The sequence below is a fragment of the Ambystoma mexicanum genome, chromosome 6q (genome assembly GCF_040938575.1).
Source record: "Ambystoma mexicanum isolate Mex_15411 chromosome 6q, UKY_AmexF1_1, whole genome shotgun sequence".
Classification (NCBI taxonomy): domain Eukaryota; kingdom Metazoa; phylum Chordata; class Amphibia; order Caudata; family Ambystomatidae; genus Ambystoma; species Ambystoma mexicanum.
Window position 1 is genome coordinate 907,954,378 of NC_090937.1, and position 15,407 is coordinate 907,969,784.

General features: G+C 45.3%; 1 protein-coding gene across 1 annotated transcript in view; it reads left to right on the plus strand.

The window, feature by feature from the left end:
* Positions 1-1,934: 1,934 nt before the first annotated feature.
* SAP30 (Sin3A associated protein 30) overlaps positions 1,935-15,407 on the plus strand; it is a 248,790-nt gene continuing 235,317 nt past the window's right edge. The window contains exon 1 of the mRNA XM_069631420.1: positions 1,935-2,462. Within this exon, the coding sequence (XP_069487521.1) occupies positions 2,232-2,462 (231 nt within the window). The 5' untranslated portion in view covers positions 1,935-2,231. The remainder of the gene's footprint in view (positions 2,463-15,407) is intronic.

The following is a 15,407-nucleotide window of genomic DNA, read 5'->3' on the forward strand; positions in this document are numbered from 1 at the left end:
AAACATTTCGAGGCTTTTCCATTTGAATTAAAGCATTATAACACAGTGGCTGAATATATGGTGAGGTCCCCTGGTTCCAACCATAGAAACGGCTTTATGAGATTTAGACTAAATCTGTGGCTGACTAATGATGTGATGAATATACGGAATAATGCTGCTATCCCTCTGCTTTGCCGGTTTTGTAAACAACAAGCAGAAACCCTTATGCACCTGTGTGCAGAATGTGATAAACTGGCATCAGTACGGGGTGTTCATTTCAAGCCTTTATTTAGGGACCAACAGACAGATTTTGACTCCAAAAGAGCTATGGGTCTTAATCTTCCATACTAATAGAAAGGCTGTAAAATATGCAGTTGTCAATTATTTGCATCAGTTGAAAATACCAATGTATGCAGTGCCAAGAAAATGATCATTTCACATGCATTATAACTTGTGTTACAAATTTATTTATTTATTTATTTATTTATTTACATTTATAAAGCGCTCACACAGCCCGCAGGCATCGAGGCGCTGTTACAGGAATTGTTAGTTTTTCTTAGTTGTGCAATTGTGTTTTTTTTTTTTTTCTTTGTCTTAGTTACGTATTTATAACGCGCTTAAACACTCAGAGGTTTTTAAGCGCGGACCCGGGGATCGAACCTGTTGTTGCTTTGTGTCGTCTTGCTTCCAAGACGCGCACGCTGCCGCTGTGCTATCCTCCCGGGACAAATCACTGTTGAACTTTTTTTTTTCAAATGATATATATATTTTTTTTAATATTACTATTGCATAGAATGTTTTACTTATTCTCAATTGATTTGTAAATGTGAATTTCTGTAATTTTGTATAAGTTGAAAGGTTGTGAATTTTTTTTCACGACCAAAACAACTAATAATAAAAAATTAAAAAAAAATGTATACCTTGTGTTTGCATGTAGGTGTGTGAGTCTGGGGTAAAGGCACAGATTGTGGGCACAGAGCGTGACAGAATACAGAAAAGGCGGCAGAATGGCCATATATTGAGGTAGTATGCAGGATTTGATTTGGACCCTTGAAGAATTAACGGTAGCCACATGAAAATATGTTTTACAGGGGCAAAGCTAGCATGTATTGTTGAGACCAGCCTCATTGCACGGCCGGGAACATCCCCTGTATTCATATAGCATGCAGCGGAATGCAACGTCACTCCACCGCATGCATGCAGCATCACACTAATGTTCCTATTTTGGGCACAAACTGCTTGAAGGAGGGTAAATGCTGGTATTTATAGCTAAGAGAACCCTCCGGATTTTTCTATTTGGCAGCCAGAATCAATACAAGTTACAAAATGCTCATGTGTGCGGATGGTGACCTGATATGTATTAACGTTTCATGTGATGCCCTATAAAACAGAGTGCCAATTCTACAGTTATCCAATTTTTCTAAGATGTTTGCTAAGAAAAACATAATTTCAACCCAGTGTTTTCAAAAGTTCTAAAATGAAGAAGCTACCAACACCTTAGTGGATTCAAGTGTGCATGCTAGTTTCAATTCTGCGAACACATTTACAGCTCTCCACTTTACAGAGTCACCAGCTGCAACTGCTCTACAATATAGTTGTATTTTTGGTGGCAGCACGGAAAGCCACGAAGGTGGCTAGTTACCCTTCTATCTTATTTGAACACACATATTTGGAAATCATGATTTCCCACACCATAAAGGGAATGTTTCCATAGTTCGTCCTTCCACTCGTGCTACGCTGGATACTCTCCTTCCACTCGTGCTACGCTGGATACTCTCGTGAGTAGAACTTACTTCACAGTGCCATCGATGTCATTCCCGGAGCTATACCCGTCTGGGCATGTTTATACTCTCAGCCACTGGCCGATTTGGATTCTTTCCCGCTAATGTGTAATGATCACGTGGTACGGAAGAGTAAGGAATCAGGAGTTATGTGGGAACACGTACATTGCCCGATTTTAACGTGGGACTCACGTGACCAAGAGGCGGGGCGTTGTTGAGGTCCGTTTCTCAGATAGGAACTAGACCCTCCCATCATCTCTTTCCTCATTTCTATGGACACCGGTACCTCTGTGTGACGCGGTGACGTCGTAACAGCCTCTAAGAACTGATTGCAGCCTTCACAAAAACATAGTCCGAGCGAGTGCTTGGATTGCATTGGAAAAGTGTCCCCACCACAAGCACCCTGCCCTTCCATCAATGCTTCTGCCCTTTCCATCGGCAGATGGGCCCGGTATCGGAACGCGTTGAGATATGAACGGCTTGCCTGCCTCGCTGGCGGAGGAAGTTAGTGATGAAGTGGGGGTACCGGCGGCGTCCGCGGGACCCGATCCTCCTGCGCCCGGGCCCGGACCTGGCCAGCTCTGCTGTCTGCGGGAAGAGGGAGGAGAAAGGTGCGGCCGCGCTGCTGGGAATGCCAGCTTTAGCAAGAGGATACAGAAGAGCATCGCCCAGAAGAAGGTCAAGATAGACCTGGACAAGAGCGTGAGTGCACAGCCCTAACTAGTGCAACGCGTGCATGAAGCCAGTGCCTGCCTGATTACTCTAACCGCACCACAGGGCATAGCATCCACCTACTGGGCATTGCCGATTCCACCACCAACATTTAACAAAGGCAGTCCCATCTCACACATAGCAGTTTCTAGAGAATGTTGCGCACTTACATACACACTTAATATGTTGTGCATGTGAACATAATTTAACACACGATTGTCATTTTTCATGCAATTGTAACAACAAGCTATTCATGAGGGTAGATGGGTATTTGATTTACATCCCTACAATAGCAACAAAGGGAACGTTTTCACTAAACACAAGTCAAAACTGTTAGCTTTGGTCATGCGTGTTTTCTACTTTTGCCCATACGTTTCCCCCCCAACAATAAATAACACAAATCCAGAAAGTGCTCCTGTATGAATACAACACCAATCACAGATCGTTGTTCCCTGAAGCTCTAAAACATTACCCTCTAGTTTTTCCAACTCCTGGATCCTTTGCCCAAAACTTTAGGCAAGCAACAAACATAATGTTTATCACTATTGCTTTTTCTCCACATACTCACACAGAATTATTTTTAGTGCCTCTGTAAACAGCTTAGCCTGGCACTGTGGATACATGTCGCATGACGCGTTCTCCCAGTCGTGTGTTGTCAAGGAACTTATACCTGCATATTTTGGTTCCAAATGGATTTACGTAACGGAAAACAATGATATATTCCATAGAAACAGCAGTGCTGTCCAGTCATTCGTTTGATCGCCATAAATCATCACATATGTAAGAACATTATCCAACACTACTAGACTACTAATGAAAGCCAGTTTCTCCCACCCTCTTAAAATATGTCTTCCTCTGGTCATTTACTTCTGTTTTCCACTCTGTCCCACTTGTACTCACTCCTTCAGGCAGTCTCTGGCCCTTGATTAAGCCATTACAAAAAAATCTTTTAGTCCAGTCATAAACCTTCTGTCATCTTGTTGACAGATTTTATCCATCTGTAGTGATTATTGGGATACCGAGGCTTGACTCTCATTACTCCATCCTCTCGGTTTGTGTGCGTAGTCGTGAGTTGGGGTTCTGAATGGTCTGTTTGGACTTGTCACAGTAAGGCTGATTTCACTGGGTCTTTGCCTTGAATGGCCGCGGGTAGCGATCGAAAGGGTTTGCAGTGAGTCTTCTGATCAGAGGGTTTGGATTCTGAACTAGAACCCCCTCCATTCTGGCATCCCTGTGTTTTTATATAGCAATCACACTGTCCTAAATTGTGGGTAGTTTAAGGATGTTCTCTTTGACAAAGAGATGCATAAGTGGTAGGTGCAAGCTATTGTAATGTTTCTTGCTAGCTGAGTGGATGACATCACGGCTAAATGGAATGTAGTGATGTCAGTGTGAGTGGAGTGTTGGTGTGTTGAAGGGAGATTCTATGCTTGGCAGTTGGAGGTATGCTGACTTGGAAAGGACATGCCAATGTTTCGTTCCTGGCAATTGAACTACAATAAATCTACTTAATAACTTACCTGCTGGCTCGGGTGTTCATCAGCTTCCAAGTTATTACACAAGCCTTCTTTTAAAAAAAAAAAAATTGCACAGTATTGGGCTCTTGACTCTATCACGGTGAGAGGGATTTGGGCAGGTGGATGTTTATGGCAGGCTATAGTCCCCAGCCTCAGTCCGCATATTGCATATGTCAATTAATGATGTTAAATTGCGGAGGCTGTTTGCTCTCCAAGGTGGAATATTTACAAGCTGTCTCTGCTGCCCCACCCCATCTTTGCCCCGGGCTTTTGCCCGCCTCAAGAAACAGCCCGGATCCCACAGCTGGTGCACAGGCTGTATCCTAAATTTCCTGTCCTATCTTCTCTGCGGTGTGAAGCGGCTGATCAAAATAAAAAAATACTTTTTTGACCATTACACAACTTCTGCTCACTCTATGCAACTACTAGGTCAACACCTACTGCCTGTGCCACAATCAATACCCAACACATAACTGCTGCCCAACACACACAGACCACTTCCCAATTGAAGATAACTTATGCCCCATCTTTGCTCCCTCACAATTGGCGCACCCACTACTGCCAGGTGATGCCCAACCAGCAACTATTCCTCTCGTACAATTAAGACCTGCAACCTAAACACTTCAACTACTGCTCAACTAGTATTGTCTTACAATTGACATCCATCCCCCATCCAACAACTGCTGCCCGAATTACAAGCAAAGTCTTCTGCTCAACCCACAACTTGTTTCCTGCACTCAATCAACCACATATTACCGACAAAATACAAGTGTACATCTCTTACGCAGTTGTCGCACAATCATTGCCAAACTAGCGACAAAAAAAGTACTTCGCAGCCACCATCTGTATAGGGGCATGCAAAATTGGAAATATTTGCAAGGTTGAAAGTAATGGCAGATTGAGGGGAAAAGCTGCCCCTAGCATGATTTCCTTCACCCAGGGTCAAGAAATGGGCCCCACTAATAACCCCCATTTCTCCCATCTGGTGTCATTGTGTATAGGAAAATGTAACCCTTTTGGTGATTTTTATAATTTCTTAGTTTTATTGGGCATCAGACTATTTGGCAAATTTAGGAGGCCAGATTTTTTCATGCCCCCTCATTACATTTGTTACACCATCAGTAGTGGACTCCCTAGAAATATTCAGATCTGCCGACGGATTGCAGTTATGGGATACACCATTTCAGCCCTGTCTTTAAAGTTTCTCCCAGCCCTACAAAAAAAACGCTCATCACACAAACCACTGCTCCGTGACTCTTGGACTCCTGATTCTTGATCCCAAGGCCAACGAGGACCGAGCCGAGGGTAGCAAAAAGGCTGGTGGCGGGTGGCAGCAACGTCATGGCACAAATTTCTGCGGGGGATAAGGTGTAAAGGGGGGAAAAAGACTCTGGGATGAGCCCAGGTTACAAAGTGGTGAGTGCATACTGCACCCCCGAATAGCCCCTGGTGTGAGGTGGATTCACCCTTTGTTTTCCTCTTGTTGTTCCCTCCTGCTGGTTTCCACTACAACCTATCCCCCAGGTGTGAGGCAGCCTCCCCTCTGATTTTAGACAGTAGTTCCCTCCTTCTGGGCATTCTACAACCTGTGTGGATCTCCTGGTGAGGGGGAGGCCTGTTGGGAGTACTGTCCGCCCAGTAAGTGTAATTGTGGAGCACTAGTGGTGGCAAGTGGTCTTTTGGTCCCTTGCTCTGTGCCGCTTTATTATTTTTTGGTGACCTCTAGACAGTTTGTCCCTCACAGAGCTTTCTTCACGGTTGTAACAGTGTATCAGCGCCTTAATACCTACAGCACTGATCTTTCTATGCTTTCCAGCAAACGGGGAGTCTATTATTTTGACTGCAGTGGGTGGAGCCTCACTGCCTCTAGACCTGGCTGACAACTCATAAACCCCCCTTTCTCTCGTGGGCGAGTGCGGCGTGTGGTTCTTATCTCATTACTACAACAAAGACATGGTGAGCAGTTAAAGGTCTACTCTACCGTCCTTCAAACTACTGTGAAGCATCATGCCGGTACCCAAACATCGGAGCGGGAGGCTTCTAACCACCGACAAAGGTTTAGCGGCCCTTAAGAGAGAAAGAGGGGAGGAAAGCTCTCCCAGACGGTGAGGGCACTTTTCAAACAGCAGTGGTGTTAAATAAAGCCCCCCTCGAGGGAAATGAACTGCAGGCATTTTCATGTCTTACCCACAATTCATCCTCTTCACCACCAAACCCACTCTTTTCTCAAGTGTTGATTGGGTCAGTACATGGTATGGGGCCACCACGGCCGACTGATAGGCAACTCACTGAGGATTCAACGATTCCTTCAACAGACAATTTTGTGTCACTGTGCTCAAATCATTGCACTGCTTTAGAGGTGGAACTCCACTCTCCTGCTGTTGCTTCCATGTCTACTATTCGGGGCGAGAGGGAGATTCGGGGGCCCTGGCTTGCTGTCTCCCCCAATGTCAATGTTGAATCATTCAATTACTCAGGATGATTCTTTTGAAAAACTGTGACAACTTGGAGGGCATAGCTAACAGAACTTACAGGTCCTACTCCCTGGGGGCCCTGCCACCTGTGCTATTTAATGATCCCCTCAACAGTGTGCCTGCTTCACCAATTTCAACAAACATCAATCCAAAGTCCATCTTCAAGCAGCAGCCCCATGTGGGTGATTTCTTCACGCCCAGGAACATTGAGTTGAGATGGGGTTCCACGATACTACCACAGACTGACTCTCTGGGGCCTGCATAGATTTCGGCACTTCACCTAGTGCTATAATCCATGCTCAGGCTATACGACAACATTAAAGACATCACGCAGGACAACTCAAAGAAGCTGGGTATATTGGATTCTAAGATGTCTAATTTGCCTAAAAGTCAAAAACTTCAAACGTCGACCTCAATTGCTTCCCAAACATCCTCGTCCCCACTATCGTATTTGGAAGTCCCTGTAACATGTCTGTTGGACTTGCATGCATCACCCAATAGGGAATGCAGTCCCACTCCCGACACCCCATCAGTATTGGTAAACTTACAGCTAGGTGAGGCTGCCCCAATACAGGCTGATGGTGACCTACATTGGGTATCTACTAAGCCAGAGTATCAGAACATGGAAGAGGCCCCCAATACCTTCGACAGCCCCTAGCAACTACACCCAAGAAATCAACGCACCAAAAAATCCAAAAAGAAAAAGGAACAGAAAAAGAAAACTAAAAACCTTCCAGCTGCAAATCTGAACAAAAGAAAAGACTTCCAAATTCTTAAATACCCTCTTGGGTGAGGACACAGTAAAGGACCTGGCTGTGGAAGTAATTTCACTGCCCGCTCTGGCCATGACCTATCGGAAGTGGACACTCTTGAACAGCAGAGTCCCAAAAGACCAAAGAACACCAAACAAACCAAGATGACTACATTTTTGGGTAACCCTACTTCAGCAACTCCCACTCCACCTCAACCAATCAATGTGCCAATAATTGTCCCTAACTCGCTGGTTAACCAGCAAGCTGTCATAGAGTTTACTGTTCCACCATCCACAGGGACAACAGTTTCAAGGGGATCATCATGGGGCGGGACCTCTTTCTACATCCAAATGATAACCAACCCATGAACAGAACTCAAATGCTGAGCAGCTTTCAAGAAATTCCGTCGCTACAAGCCTTGCGTTCGGATGACATCATGCGTGTCATTTTACCTAAGTCAGGTTCTAACAGATCGGTCTGTCATTTCAAGTCCAATCTAATTGCGCAAATCATCTGGAATGAGCGTGAATTGTTGAAGGTGGCGTGCTATGACATTTTTTATCTCCATTATCCAACTGCTCTGCTACCTCACTCCTCTCCTATGTCTGAGAACCTGAACTCTCATGATCCTAAAACCTGTCTGGACCAACGGTGGCCTTCGAGGACTGGTCTTGGCTGGAGGCCGCAGTGCATATGTTTTCCAAGATTAAACAATCAAAAAACCTGCTGCAGGACTGTTAATTCCTATCTTGGAATGTTTGTGGTTTCCATGGTATTACCCAAATTGTTCGTTTGCAATTGTTCGAATGAACAATTGACCGAATTTAAAGGGTCACAATTGACCTTTTCACAATTGTGTGTGTGTGTATATATATATATATATATATATATATATATATATATATATATATATATATATATATATATATATTGGTTGCGGGGGGGTTTCCCCCCGCATATATGTTACAATTGACCTTCACAATTCGGTCAATTGTCATTCGAACAGTTGTATACAACCGATTCCATAACTTGTCTAAGGGGATTCACACTCGGGTTGGGTAATCTAACATTCTTGTTTTGCAAGAAACAACGGCCACAAGTCCCTTTGTCCTGCAAGGATTCAATTTGTACTGTAAGAATGCAATTAGGGGGCCCAAGGGCCGTCCATCCGAGGAGGTGGGGGGCCTGTTGTCACCATTGAGCTGACCAAGAAGTGCACTCTCCATGACAGACCCTCCATTTTGGAGGGAATTTTAGCGGTTAATATTACACTTGATGAACTGATCGGAAGATCTTCTCCTAGTGAATGTTTACTGGAACCCTGCCAAATATACCATTGGACTTTTCTTGGAAGGGCTTGATGGCTTTTCCGAGGATTGGCTGGCAACGGGCAAACGCTCAATGATTATATTGGGAGATGACCTTAACGCCCGTTGTGGGGAGGGTGCTAGACAGGACACCGACCAAGTCATAATGTCTTTTTAATCCCTCATCGGACCCTGCTGACCGCCCATTTATGGCCCAATCACTTGCTCAACTGGGATATGGGCTTATGTTCGCCCTCCCTTGATGAAGTGGCTTCCTTTTTATACCTGGTACCGTGGCACTTTCAAATCTTGGATTGATCACTTTTTTATTTCTACCCCCTTGGCTAGCCTCCTGTGAACCGCTTATGGGGGGGGGGGCATTTGTGGGCAGTGACTATCATCCCATACTTTAGTGGTCCATCTAAGGCTGGAGCGTTTACCAACTGAGCTGTCTACAGCCTTTGTTTTTCCAGCTAGAGGAGCTTTGACAGTCAAATGGAACATTTCCCAAAATGTACAATCATATGACAAAGACTGCACAAGTGGTTTTGGAGGGGTGGATTCTTTTAACACCATAGTTCAATCCTGCTTGGCCTCTATGGTAGAGAAGGGTAATCCCAGCTTTGGGAAAAGACATCCTCACAAATATGATGCCATTCTTGCCCAAGCAAAGAAACGCAAGAGGAAGGTACTGCGCTCCCTTACTTCTATCCAATTGCTGGCAACACAATACCAGCCTGCAAAGAGTAACATTTTAGCTTGCTATAATTCTGTGTTAATGCACGGCAAAAAGCAGGCTCACATTGCAGCAAACCAGGCAATAATGAATTCCCTGTCATGCAATAACCATGCTAACTTCTGGACCAAATTCAGGCAAGTCTCTAAGGGTCCCTCTGCTGGCAGAGGTTGTGACATAGCTGAGCATGTCTGGGTGGGATAGCTTCAGACAAAATTTGCTCTGCCCACTAATGAGTCGGACTGTTCTATCCTCAACATGGGTAATAAGGACTGGAGGGTGGCGGGTCTGTCCCTGGGATGAAGGAGATGTCAGACGGGCTAACGGTAGGGAAAGGTCATCGGCGGCCCCCAGTCCTGGTGGCATTCCACCATTTCTTCTCAAACAGGAGCCGAAATTATGGGTCGACCCTCTACTGAACCTTTTTAGGACCATCTACAGGGAGGGCAAAATCCCCTCCACTTGGAAGCAATCTATTATCATTCCAATTTTCAAACGGGACGATGCGTCCAATACTAAGAACTACAGACCCATCACCCTGCTTGATACCTCCAGTAAAAATCTTCACCTCTCGTCTCCTGAGAGACCTCTCCCGCCATGTGGAGGAATGTAATCTTTTGTGTAAACACCAGGTGGGTTTCTGCTCAGGAATGGGGACTTCGCTTAATGGTTCAATCATTTCCCATCTCTCTGGGGCCGTAAAAACAGTGGCGATGGGCAGTGTTTATATGGCTTCCATAGACCTGTCCTGCGCCTTTGATATGGTCAGCAGAGAAACCCTTTGGAGCAAGCTCATAGAATGGAAGGTCACGTTAAAAATTGTTCAGATTCTGGCACTGCTACATATAGAGTCTTCATTGAGGTTTCAGGCTGACAAGTGACGGGGCTATGTCTGCCCCTGTTTCCACCTTTGTGGGGCTGAGACAGGGCTGTGTGGTGACTCCAACCCTCTTTAATTTGTATGTTTCAGACAACGCAGCCCTATGGAAGGCGGGAAACGCCAATCCTGTCAAGATGGGCAGTTCAGTATTAAACTGGCTCGCTTTCGCCAAAGATATAGTCTTATTTGATAAACCCCAATTGGCCTCCTCGGGAAACTGACCCTCTTCTTCCAGTATGCAGTCCAGAATAACCTGCAAATCAACAGGCAAAAGTCAAAGGTTGTCACCTTTTCTACCAAGAAATCTCCCAAAACTTGTATTTGGAGGGTAGGATATCAGCTCTTGGAAAGGATGGGATCAATGCGATACTTGGGTTTCAACCTTGCAACCAGCTATTCTAGGGGGGCATGGATTACCCTATTTATGGAGTGGTTTCCTACTCTACTGGCAAAAATGAAGCAGTTCTACTCCCTGATCCCTTTTGATCAGGGTCTATTTACAGAACATCGAACCAACTATTCTATATGGCTTATGCATAGTTTTGTTCGATTTGGGGGCCCCACTAAACCCTCTCCAGGGGCTCCTTTTGAAAGCGAACCTTGGGCTTGAATCAATCTGTTCCTGGTTAGACATGTTGTGGTTAGACATGAGCTGGGCCTTGTGTCCCTAGCAGCCAGAGCCCTATGGAACAGGTTAGCCAAGTACACTAAGATGCTGAACCCCATCCCCCACAAACAACTCCCTCTACCAAGATTTGCGTGAGTCATTTCAATCTCACATGGCCTCTACCCTTGCCCAATTCAAGCTTACTGTGTGCAGTATACTCCATTGAATCGGGTCCTCCATGGACGAGCTGAAGTTATTTCTAGGGCTCGTAAAGCGAAAATTATAAATTACAGACTGTGCAGAAACCTCCGACTTATGTCGCAATCTCTCGCTCTACAGGGAGTACGCAGGGTTCAGAAGGAGGCGAGGGAAGAACCTGATCTATCTATCACTCTTTCCCTGCCCAAAAATTCGGGCTGTTTACTTTCGCTTCTGCCGAACCAACATGCAACCCTGGAAAGGAGGCTCAAGTGGGACGAAACACTGATAAGTAACATCTGGAGAGTCTGTGAATCCACCACGGTGGAAACTTTGAAACGCATTACTGTAGACTAGCCCGGCTTTGCTGAGCCTTGGCTGCACAACTTGGGTGAGGCGTCGTTGAGTGAGATGTTCTGGGTCAGTCTAATGTGGGGAAATTCGGTAAAATTGATCTTGGCATTGTATGCCTTTTGTATCTGTGTTATTGAGGCTAACCGAATGAGTTGCACGTGGTCTTTTGGGGGAAGAAGATACATTTTTCAGCTTAGTGCCATGTCCTTTGCATTTTTGTTTTTACTGTTGATGAAATGTCATATTACTTTCTAATCTTTTTATTTTTATGATGTTATTGCTGTATTTGATTGTATTGTATTTTTACCTGTGAAAAGCTTACTTTTGGAGGCCAAACACATTAAAATAAAAATGACTGCCCAACACAAGATCAGTTTCCATTCTATAGCCACTGTCCATCTCCCAACCATCCACTTCTGCCAAACCAAAAATTGGTGATGACACCATCGTCCTTCCCACCATGAAGGTTATCTAGGTCAGTGGTCTTCAAACTTTTTTGGCCTTGGCCCCCCTGAGCAAAATTTGGGCAGGTCGGGCCCCCCTCCCAAATGCCAAATGGACAGTATGTACAAATGGCTATGAACTATTGCACGCTCACCACACCCTACTGCCTGTATAGTCCCTGGGCTCCTCCACCTGGTTGGTTCCATCACAGTTGCTGGGCTCCCTCATCCCACTCCTACCCATTCCCTGGGCTCTTCCCCACCCCATCACAGACCCTGGGCTCTCCCCACCCTGCTCCCACCACTGTCCCAGTGCTCCCAATCCTATCCTGCTCCCACCACAGTCCCAGGGCCCCCCCAACACAGTCCAAGGGCCAGTGGGAGCTGGTGATTTTTTTTAAGTAGAGGGGCATAAATATTTCCCCCAAAAATGCCATAGCGACCAAGCACAGTGAGGGAGCCCTAACCAATCAGGGTGGCGGGGGGGGGGGGGTCAGGGGCTTTTACCCCGTGAATTTGTTTTAAATAATGGGTTAAAATGTTGCAATTGGCACTGGGCGGCAAAGGGGGGGAATCGTGGTATTTTTTGACTGGACATCTATGATGGCTATCCAGTAAAAAAAACTACCATCCCTGTCCCCTGGGCTCCAAAGCGCCTCAAAGGGAGAGCTGATTTTGGCAGTTTCGTAGGGGGATTGTGCAACAAAGGCATTTTTAAAGCGCCTTTGTTGTACAATCCTCCTCTCCACCCCTCAATCGCCAAAATCAGCTCAACGGACCAAAGCATACACACATAGCAATCACTCTTATCATTCATACAAGCACCCATCACCATACACTCTCATAACACAAGCATACACACATCCATACACATATTTAAATAAAACAATAAATTAACATAAACGTACCTCCTACAGTCGCCTGCGCGTGGGTGCTGAAATGCTCCAGGTTGCTCTGTCCGTATGTGCGAGGAGGTGCAGGAGCTCCCCCTCGCACATATAGACATGCAGTGACCCAGCCAGCATTTCCAATGAGCTATGCAAGGCTAGCGAAGCAAAACGCCCCTAGCCTTGCATGCCTCAGTGAGCATGTGCGGCTGGGGAACCGAACTGTCAAAGGGAAACAGTGTTTTCCCTTTGACAGTTCAGCCAGCCCGGGAGCACTCCCTCATGTAGAAAAAGCAGCGGAGGAAGTGCTCAGTGTTTACTGGGCTGGCTCCTCGGCTCCTCCATAATGGGGAAAGGGGCCATTGGGTGGGTGCCCCTTCACCCATTATGGATGAGCTTTATGGTCCAGTCCGACCATGTGTGCCACCCCTGCCCAGTTCTTCCAACAAAGATTTTTTTTTCTACTTTTTATGCTGGGCTCTCGCCTAGGTGGAGCTAGGGTATCCAGTGATTAGATTTAATAATGAAAACCTGTACAACGAAAAAAGCCTGAATTTTAATTAAAATATATGTTTGAGGTGTGTGGTAAGGGGTTAAAACGGGTGAGGAGGGGGTTGAGTGGGGTTACAAACAGAAACATGGGTCTGGGGAGGTTAGGGGTGGCAGTGGAACCCCAAATAAAAAAAAAAAATCGGTACCTTTTCAGTTTTTTTTTTTTAATTCAATATAATCACATAAAACCAGGAGCTAGTACATAAGTGTGCCGAAAATCTAATAAGTGCGGCAAGCAAATACATTAATAAAATTAAGGATGGATTATGTATGCCAATTTACTTGGGTGCCAAGAAAAAAATCCAAGAAACTAGTGTATATTGTAAGGGTGCAAAAGGAAGAGGCTGACACACAGGTGGCATAGTGGTTGTGGTCCAAAAAGAAAGGGAAATCCGATCTGTCCCCATTTCCATGAGGGGTTTCCTTGACTTAACTAAAACACTTTGGGCTCTGTCAGAATGTCCATTCTTCTGGACTGGGGATACAAGTTCACTTCCATGGTTTTGACTTCTTCTTAGGGGAATTATTCCCTTCCCCAGGTAGAAATTGTCCTCCAACACAAAAGATTACAACACTTCTCTTTAGCAGGCACACTGCTGATCTTTTAACACTCTGTATAAGACCGTCTTTTTGGCTTTGGTTACCAGGAGGGTGACTCCCTTCTTCTTGTATCTTGATTTGTTAGTTTTACACAACCAGGGGGAATTGCTCCCTTCCCCTTGTCTTGGTTATGTGGTTAATCTGGTGGAGTCATCACTGATCGCAGTAACCTCCTCGCATGTGGCCAGGGGATGGCAGCCGCTACATCACCCTGTGGTCGGCTATGTGAGGGGGGACCACATGGGCGGACGCAGCCTCCGGTAAATATCGTGGCTCCATCGGATGAGATATGGTATCCCCCATTTTCCCTTGAAAAGAACATCCCCGTGTCTGAAACCCTCATGGCCTATTGTCATGTATCCACTCCTTTTCCTATCTAGAGCAGGGAAAACACTTCTACCAAATCTATTAACTAACCTTCCAATCTTGGTCTGCCTTGTCAATGTGATGAAATCACTTTTGTCAATTCGACTTACCAGTCAATCAGAACTGACTTGCCATCAAAACCATTTAAAAATGCGTTTCCAAAATCCATAAGTCAAATGGACTTCTGTTCCCAGAATTCACAAAATACTGGAATGAAGATGGAGGATCGGGCAATGTGGAGCTAAAGAGACTGCAAGCCTAGCGAGTGCTCTAGTGTCTTCTAGCGCACACATGTGCCTGGGAAATTTAAGCAACCGAAACAGAGAAACAAAGGCAACTCCTGGGGGGGCGGGAGAGAGACTCTGCTGCACCAAGAGACACTTTGCCAGGAGCCAGTGAAGAACTCCTGGGTGTTAGCAGACGAAGGCAAGCAGCATTTTGCTTACCTGATCCAAGTAGACAGCAGGCGTGTTGAGTGGAAGACGCAGAGAACTGGCGAACGAAGAAAAGGAGGTTGCGAGGAGGATACAGACTGTAATCCGTGAGATGAGAAACCAATGCCTAAAGAAATGGGCAAATCCTCCCGAAAGCAACAAGGACACTGGGCCGTATCGGCGAACATGCAAAGTGTGGATAATTGCAAGTTACTTACCTGAGAGAGAAAAGAGAAATGGACATATTGAAAAAAGGGACCTTTCGCAAACAAACCCTTTTCTAATGTGTAAATGTATACTGTGCCAATACGAAAAAAGCAGAGAGAAGATAATATATCAGGAAGATAGATTATCCAGTACTATATACAAAGAATTGTGGGAGCAGGCAAACGCCCCAAGTTTGTGAAACAAAAGTCCTGGCAGGAGAGTACACCAGGCAATTTCAAGTGTGTGAAACCGAAGTCCTGTAAGGGGAGTATTCCAGGCAACTGAAAAGGGTTGTTCAACAAGAAAGAAGAGTTGAACAGTTGTTGTGCAAGTGTTGTACTTGGCCAAGAGAGGCCCAAACAACTGTGATGTATGAGAACCTCAAGGAGTAAGAAGAATCCAGTGGAAGGGAACTACCATGTGGATCCAATAACATTATCCTTGAAGAAACCGTCATTTATTCTTCCTTTATGAACACTTTTCCAGAAAACTTGAGGATAAAGACAATTTCCTTTTCACTGTAGAGTTAAGTTTTAGTGTGAGGATCAGCATAGAACTGTGGACACGGGACAGTTTATTTTTTGTTGTAGACATCCTGACACGGCCAGATACTTAGTTTTGG